Genomic DNA, 9,016 nt, shown 5'->3' with positions numbered 1-9,016 from the left:
GCCCCCCTAAGCAACCCCCCCCCCCCAAAAAAAAAATACCCACTTGTCCTCTCACCCCCCAGGCCATACCTGTGGTGCCTTGATTAATTATACCATGTGGCACTTTCTCCTTGGTTCCTTGGTTGTCATAGAGAATCTGGCTTAGCCAATCAAACAGGGTCCTGACCAGCAGGTGCTGACCTGAAATTTGTTTTAGTTTGCTGTAACTCATGTGCTGTTAGCTGGGAGAGACAAAGAGACAAAGTGAGAAATCACCCCCTAGGGAGATGGCCACACCACCATCTCTTCTCCTCCATTGTCCTCTCAGGAATTTAGGCACACATGCACACGTACCCGCATAATTTTCAAGCCTTGAACATCTAAGTTGGCTATGTGCAATCTAGCTGCCTTATCCTACCCCGCCACCTGCTGGCCCACTGACCTGGAGTTTAAGGCCTACTTCAAAGGCTCAGAAATGGCGATGGGAATTCCATCCATATGTAGAAATCACCAGGATGACATGAGGAGATTTGAGAGATTGACTGACTGGTATTCCCTTGAGTTTGGTTGGCCTGCTCACTTGGTACACCAAGCTACATAAATGCAGGCATTAAAGCTCCCCTAACATTCCAAATGCACGACTTCTGTAGTATCCAAACATGGCTTCCGTTCTACAATCAACCCTTACCCTTGCCAAGAACAGGACTCATTTGCACTGAGTGTAGCAAAGGGAGAAAATGCCCCCTTCAGCAGATTAGTTCGGCTGTAGAGCCTCAGGTTTGCTGCTGTTCATACAGACATCCTTGCATGCCTTGCCTCCAGACACAAAGGCGCCTTGAATAACACCACCAGAGTGGGCAGAGTACACCACCCAGCCCCTGGCTGACCTGCAGAATTAAACGGCAAGCCTGCATGCCTCCTGTTTGCATGGGACCTGAAATGCCTCCTTTGTTGGGCAAGGGGAAGCTGTCAGGACCACGTAGGATGTTTACTTAGAGCATCTAGAAGTGGTGAGAGCCAGGCTTGAAGTCAGGGACTCATGCCTACTGAGCAAGGGTGTAGTTAACAAAATGACAGGAAGCCAGTGTAGGGAGAGTCTAGCACTAGAAGACCTGAGAGAGATGGGGAAGCCAAGTGAGGGCAGGTCCAGGTGACACAAAAGAGGCCAGCATGAGGGCCCAGCCCTGTTGGTATTGGCCTTGTGGCTGTGCCAGAAATTACCTGAAGACCATGACCTTGGAGCTCTGAAGTAGAACACAGACTGACACATGTGATCCCACTGATTTCATCCTGGGCATTCGCTGAGTGTCCTGTTTGAGCAGATTTTCTGACTGCCTTCTTAGTATTCCTAGTCCATTTTATTTTATTTTATTTTATTTTATTTTATTTTATTTTATTTTATTTTATTTTATTTTATACACTATGAAACACTACTCAGCCATAAAAAAAAAAAAAAAAAAGAGATCCTGACATTTGATCAAAAGTGGGTAAATATCGGGAACCAGCAGTTAGTGTAATGGCTATGTCGCTGGACTCCCACGTAGTCGACTGCGGTTCGTGTCCCGGACCCGGTGGCTTAAAACTCACGCCGGGCGCGTGTGCATGCGTGCCCAAGATCCCGAGAGGAGAATGGAGGAGAAGGGATTGCAGCGTGACCATCCCCCCTGGGGGGTGATTTCTTGCTTTCTGTCTCTATGTCTCGCTCTGTCTGTCTGGCGAGCACACGCGCCCTACAGTGAAAATCTCTCCAAAAAAAAAAAAAAGAAAGAAAAAAAAAAGTGGGTAAATATGGATGATTTCATGCAGAGTAAGCCAGACTATGAAAGAGAAGCATTGTATGTCCCCACTTAATATATATCGAATGTCTGCACTCTGGCAGAAACTGAAAGATTGGAAAATATAAAGGCATGGAGAGTAACTGTGGATACTAGACACTATAATTTTATATCGGGCAACTTGGCAGCAGCAATTAGCCATCCAAATCAAGAGCCCAGGCAACACCTACGATGTGCTCCAGGTTCAAGGTGCCTCATCACAGTTGGTTCCCACTGTTGAGTGATCTACCTGACAAGATGCTGCTGTTAATTGACACTCACCATCTGTATCTGTCTATTCCGATGCCATTAAATCCTTTCATCTCTATTCGCTCTTAGCCGAGCCCCTTGGTCACCCAAGCCTCCAAGTTTTCCATTCATCTGTTTTCAAAGAACTTTTCTTTTTTGTTTTGTTTTTGAGGTAATTTCTCACCTCCTGTCTCTCTAGCGAGCACACACACTCTATAGCAAAAATCTCTCTCTCTAAAAAAAAAAAAAAAAAAAAAAAAGAGTCAGTACCTAAACTGGGGTGCAAGGCAGTGGGAAAATCCTATTTCTTGTTCTAGAAGTATTTGCTTTAGGGAAAGCAATGTGAAGGGGTATTGAAGCAATTTAGCTAGTAAATAAACACCCAGTATTTACCATAATGTACACTGAGGTTATTTTACAGAATACAGAAACCTCGAGGTTTATTTTTCTTTTAAGAAGAAAAACATGAGGGAACCAGCAGTTAGCGTAATGGCTATGTCGCTGGACTCCCACATAGTCGACCTCGGTTCACATCCCGGACCCGGTGGCTTAAAACTCACACCAGGCCCATGTGCGTGTGTGCCCAAGATCCCGAGAGGAGAGTGGAGGAGAAGGGATTGTGGCATGACCATCCCCCCCTGGGGTTTGATTTCTTGCTTTCTGTCTCTATGTCTCTCTCTGTCTGTCTGGCGAGCGCATGCGCCCTATAGCAAAAACCTCTCCAAAAAAAAAAAGAAGAAAAACATGAGTTCCAAGAGCCTTTTTTCTTTTCTTTTTTAAATTTACTATAGAGTTTGTGCGCTCATCAGAGAAAGGGAGAGAGAAGGAAAGTGAGAAATCACCTCCCCCCAGGGGGGATGGCCACACTGCAGTCAGTACCTTCTCCTCCATTCTCCTCTTGGGATTTTGGGCATATCCACACACATACCGGGTGTGTGTTTCAAGCCACCAGGTCTGGAACTCAAACTCACAGTCGGCCATGTGGAGTCCAGCCACCTTAGCTACCATGCCACCTAACAGGCCTGCAAAAAAATGTCTTCTACTTTCAATGAAACAGGCTGTACTTTCCTTCCTTCCTTCCTTCCTTCCTTCCTTTCTTTCTTTCTTTCTTTCTTTCTTCAGATTTTTGTTATAGGGCACATGTGCTTGCCAGATTTTGGACATATGCTCGCACGCACGCACCCAGTGTGAGTTTCAGGCTGCCGGTTGAGGACTCGAACTGCAGTTAGCCATGTGGGAGTCCAGCGCTTTAACCACCATGGCACCTGCTGGCCTCCCAGGCTGTGCTTTTTATACCCACTGGTGGTGGAGCCTGCCTCTCTTCTGCTCTCAGATAGGCCTACTGATAGGTTTGAGAGGCTGGTGTTTCCCTTGCTGAGAAATTGGGAGCCCCCATACCAACCTGCCTGAATGAGCTCTGGGCTTCCCTACCTTAGTAGAAAATTCTGTGGATTCTGCTGTACTTTCTGAGACTGTTGGCTGTCCCAACCATGATGCCAGTGACTATCACATCCCCAAGGGGGACATTCATTATATGACACTGTGGTCACCTCCAATGGTGTGTGGGAGCCGTCTATTCCTTGCACAGAGACTCCGCCTTGGGCAATCAGGGCTTCAGGCCTCCTTCCATAGATCCTTTGCCCTTCATGGGCTCCAGAACAACTACCAAAAAATATATCTCATGATTTTGCAAGCAAAAAAGTAACCCAGACTCCATTCTATTAGTTGTTTTCTCTTCTGGTTTGAAGAGGAAATAAAATTTCTTCTTGGGGACCCCCAGAACCATACCTGCTGGACCTTCTGGAGAAGTCGGCCCTGCAGGGACATCCTTTGTGAGACTCTTCTACATCTTAAACACAGAATAACCAGGCCCTCTGGTTCTCTAGAAAATCGGCTGTGATGGCATCATCGGATCTGCAGCCAAAGAGGACCGATGTGGGGTCTGCAGCGGGAACGGCAAGACCTGCCGCGTGGTGAAGGGCGACTTCAGCCACTCCCGGGGCACGGGTGAGTGCTGGGCCCCAGGGGCTGTGCCGCTTCAGGACAGCTGGCTTGTGCTGTTTAATTTCCTTTGCCCCAAAGCTACTGATCACCAGTCTTTGCTGCCTCGCCTACTTAAGAGTGAAAGGATAATGGTGAGATGACCCAGTGCTTCCGGTTCACTTGAGAGGCAAAGAAGGTCATTTTTGCAAGAATGACGTCTTGAAGCTAGGAGTGAGTCTTTTGCCTGTGAAAGGAAACAGTTCCCAGGCTCAGCAGCTCAGCCTAGAGGTCCTTGAATCAGAATAGCTGCCCTGCTCCCAGGAGCTCTAAGGCTTGCCTTGCAGCTTCCCATCAGCCTGTCTTCTGATGTTTAACTTATTAATGGAAGACATCTTTTTGCTCTGAATGTTTCCTCAGTAAAATAAGGACACGTCTCAACCTGAAGTGTACATGCATGAAGCTGTGAGATCTGAAACGTCTTAGTTGCCTCTCACAACTCTAAGTTCAGAGTAATTAGTCTCTCTGTTGTCAAACCTAGATATTCCCCAGCCATTGTCCTTAGAGAGGTACATCAACATTGGTTGATAGATCTTCTTGATCTTTCTGCTTGCACCATCTTCACAGCCATAGACTGTTCTGTACAGAATGAGGAGATGGTTTTCTAGGTGCCTATCCTGGAGAACAACAGCCCATTATTTCCAGGGGGAATATATGACTGATACTAAGCAAGAGGGGAACAAACCACCTGAAGGATGAGCTCTTAAAGCCACCTGCCCAGCATTGCCAAGAATGCTGTCACTTCTCGAACTCTTCCTGGGTAGAACTCAGCTGGAAAACCCCACATTTTTCTAGTTTCCACAAATTGCTTTACATAGAAGCGTTTTAGTTCAGTTCTACTCAAAAATAGAACAGAACCACAATTATAACTCCCCTTCCCACAGCACAGCTCCCATGGGATAAGGTAGAGAGGAAGTCTATACATACTCCTCCCATCTCTTTTCTCTATATGAATTGACAACCTGATCTATAGGGAATGTTCCTTCTAGACACCTGTAGAAAGGACAACCTCTTGCACAAACATTTTGTAGGATCTTATCAAAGAAAAACCAAAGGTTAACGCAAATGCAAAATCAAATTTAAAACCCTCTAAGGGCAGGCTTCAAGATTTTAATGAGAGATGCCTAGGCAGCAAAATTTAAAGCTTGTGTGAGAACCTGCATCAACCATGTAGCTCCTAACATGAACGAAAGAAGTTGATAATAGAGCAAATCATTTTGGGGAGAAGATGCCCTCCACAGCTGGGCTAATACAGTAGCCACTGGCCACTAGGGTCTATTAAGTTTTAAATTATAATCCACTAAAATGAAACAGACTTAAAATTCATCAATCAGTCCCACTAACTGTGTGTCCTATGCGCCATTGTCACATCCATTGGATATTACAGGCAGAGGATATTCTCATTGTCACAGAGGATTCTCTTGGACAGCTCAGATCTGGAACTCTGGCCTCCTCTGCTTTTGTCTTGACATAATTTTATGCCACTGTATCCATTGGTATCTCGGCTTTTGACTTAGAGACTCTGGCTTGCCTATTGCAGCGGTGCCAGTAATGAGGAGCTAGGCCTCCCCAGTTGGCCAAGAGCGACTGTTTATTTTTGATGACTTGTTAATGGAAGCATTGGAACTCTAGTCATTGAAAGTGAATATAGTGCCAAGCACCAGTAAAGGGAACCATCTTCAAGTGCACCTTTCTATGGGAGGCAGGCCGAGTACAGCCATGCCCACCCTGGCCCAACCTGTGGGCATTCTGAACAGCACCAAGAAGGGCTCTCCATGTCCCTTTGGAGACCTCCACTGTATGCAGCAGGCTTGCTGGCTTTGAGACAACCCAGATTTGGGATGAAAGGGTTCTCTTTTCTCAGACAGTAAGTAGTCTGTGTGCTGGCCTTCAGTTTTGGCCTGGGTTGATCTATTCATTTATCCATAGTAATGTCTTTTCTCCTACACTCCTTTTTCTCCATTCAACTGAACTGGGCCCCATTCATGTGTGGAATACGTAGCCTTCTGGGTGAGGTCAAGCCTCTGTGACCATAGCAGTGGGTCCCCCATGGAAGGACAGAATGCACTGGAAGTTCCTCAGGGCTACAGCTGTCTTCACTCCAGAAACTAGGCAGCCTCATTGACCTCCTTCCAGCTTCTGAGGTACAAAGAATAAGGAAAGCCCAGGTTAGCTCCCCCACCTGTGAATGTCCCGTCCTTCATAGAAGTTGCCAACTGTCACACATTTATTTCCAAGTGCAAAGTTGTTTTTCTTATGCTCAGATACCAAAGCCTTGCAAGCAGTATTTGAGCATCCGCTCATATCAGTATGGATTCCATTTATTGAAAATGTGTGTGCAGTGCTCACTCCTGAATGAATGACTCTCCAGCTGCTTAGGTCATGCAGTTTCATTGAACCCCAACCTGTAATCAGGGTCTGACTGTGAAAGGCACGTATGCAGAGAGACTGGCAAACAATCACCCAAAGTTCATTCACCCAATAGACATTTATTCGGCATGACTACATGTTCAGCACAAATGATACAGAGCAAGGTTCCAGCGTCAGTCACAGTGAAGGAAGGAGACTTCCAAGCAAACAGATAGCTTGAATCCATATGAGTGTGAGGTATGGGCAGCTTAGCGAAGAGAGTTGTGGAGCCCTAAATTGTGGGGTGCAGCTTGCCCAGGCCTGCAGGCAGATGAGGGTGGTTCTGAGCACTAAGGGAGAAAGAGTGAAAAGTCTTTTCAGGCTGGGAGAGAAAGGAATGTTCTTAGAAATCATTTACAGCTTCCAACTCATTTCACATCTTGGTAACTCCCAGGAGAGTGGATTCGCTCATCCGACAGTCAAGATAGGAAGGTGCCTTTCATCTCTGTCTCTCCAAGGAATGAGGAAGGGAGGAATGTCTTATCACCTTGAAGGGGGAATATCAAAGAGAAATACCATACCGGAAAGATAAAACAGAATTCATTGTGGGACTTCTGCCCAGTTATATGAAGTCTGAACCCCTGCCTGAATTCTTCTGGGTTCCCTGTCCAAATGCTGCAGCTGAGAGTTAAGAGCAGACCCACACTGGGAGAAGCTCAAGATGTCCCACTCTGTCATGACAGGTCCCAGTGCAGTGCCTTGAAAAGTGGCACCCTGAATGTACCCTCTAGCCCATCGCCTCCCCACTTTGGATAAATGAGATCTCAGGCACTCATTTCTAGAAGGAATCATTTCAAATTGGCTGTCACATTGCCCTTCTGATAAATGGGCTGGATGCCTCAAGCCTCTGGTTGGGTTGAAACATCCGAGTTATCCGAACTTAGCAATTTGAAACTTCTTGGTATTATGCTTTTACTTCATTCAATTGTCCTTTTAATTTTAACACATTCCATATATCATAGCAGCTTATTAAATGAATGTTCCCAACATGAGTACAATGTATGTTAGTCCAGTTGAAGATGTTATCATACACATTATCTATCAACAGATAATTTTCCATTTTTGTGTCCCTTAAATGTTTTGTGTCTTTCTTTTTCCTGTTAATGCCCTTCTTCTTAACCTCCCCTATTTCTCACTCTCCTTGGACACTGTCTTTAGTATCCATAATAGTTCTCCATGCTTTTTTATATCTCCCAAGCTTCAGTTTCTGCCAAAAAGTGCAGACATTCAGTATATATTAAGTGGGGAAATACGATGCCTCTCTTTCACAGTCTAGCTTGCTTTGTTTAGGAGTCAATCTTCCATATTTGTCCACTTTCTGTCAAATGCCATATTCCTTGATTGGAAGGATCAATATAATCAAAATGTCCATTGTCATTTTAGCATCATTACCTTTATTTTATCCTGATCCTCATGCTAGAAAGGTGGCCAGTATCCATGGACATCAGGACTTACCCGACTGAAGTCCCAACCAACTCAACCACGGTCCTCATGTGCTTTGAGTCTCTTAATGCATTGTTCTTGAAGAGGATTTTCTCAAACAAACAGTTCTTTAAAAAACAGGTAGCACGATCTTTCCCTTTTGTATATGGATAGATCTGTGTGTCCCGTATTTAGTCAGTCATTTTCTTTCCAGGTCCTGCTGTCTGCCAGATTCTGTGCTCCATCTTTAAGTGTGGGAATTCATGGGGCAATTCACTGTTATGTTATGTAACACATAAGAAAGCCTGTCTATACTGTAATTAATTAAGAAGGATAATATCTGTAACTAAAATATGTTTGTAAACCAATTACACCATATTTCTTTTTCTCAGTCAAGAATAATCTTTGTACGAAGGCGTCCACGTGTGTGATGGCAAAGGCTGTTCTCAGGTGCTTCTCATGTAAGCTGTTTGGATGTTACGTGTAGTCCCAGCGGTGACATGCTTGGTGTGGGGCTCTTGCCTTGCTGACACGCCTGAACGTTTTCTGAGTAGAATCAATAGGAACCAGTCAATGCACGAAGCCATGGATAAACACAAAAGCCACATATGCTTACATTCAACCGATGATGTTCAAAACTGAGTACCAAAAAGAAAAACTAAAGACCAAAGCCAGTGTTAAAGATATGAAAGATAAGTTATGGGAGTGGAGGCCCGTAGGTGTCTGGTTAAGGCGCTGGATCCCACATGGCTCACCACAATCTGAGTCTCAGACCTGGCAGCTTGAAAATCATGCCAGGTGCTTATGTGTGTGTATCCAGAATTGTAAAAGCAGAATGGAGGAGAAGGGATTGCAGTGTGGCCATCCCCCTGGGGGTGATTTCTCACTTTCCCTTCTCCATTTCTCTCTGGCAAGTGCACATGCCCTATGGAAATAAACAAACAGAAAGCCGTTGGACTGAGATGCCAGACCAGAATATGCCCTAGTGACCCAAGGGTGTGCTTTCATTCTCCACAACCACACCTGGCACTTTGGCAGAAAATGCTAAAACCTGCAAGAGAAGGTAACTTCCGTCAGCTCAGGACTAACGTGTCACGATTTCC

The 9,016-nt window shown here is 45.3% G+C and overlaps 1 protein-coding gene across 1 annotated transcript in view; it reads left to right on the top strand.

The window, feature by feature from the left end:
* The window catches only part of ADAMTS17 (ADAM metallopeptidase with thrombospondin type 1 motif 17), a 269,537-nt gene that overhangs the window by 198,316 nt on the left and 62,205 nt on the right, over nucleotides 1-9,016 (top strand). Inside the window, exon 17 of the mRNA XM_027776149.1 lies at nucleotides 3,929-4,049. Coding sequence (XP_027631950.1) covers nucleotides 3,929-4,049 — 121 coding nt within the window. The remainder of the gene's footprint in view (nucleotides 1-3,928; nucleotides 4,050-9,016) is intronic.

This window comes from Tupaia chinensis, unplaced genomic scaffold, assembly GCF_000334495.1.
Source record: "Tupaia chinensis unplaced genomic scaffold, TupChi_1.0 Scaffold000632_1, whole genome shotgun sequence".
Classification (NCBI taxonomy): Eukaryota; Metazoa; Chordata; class Mammalia; order Scandentia; family Tupaiidae; genus Tupaia; species Tupaia belangeri.
This window is presented reverse-complemented; position numbering and strand designations above follow the sequence as displayed.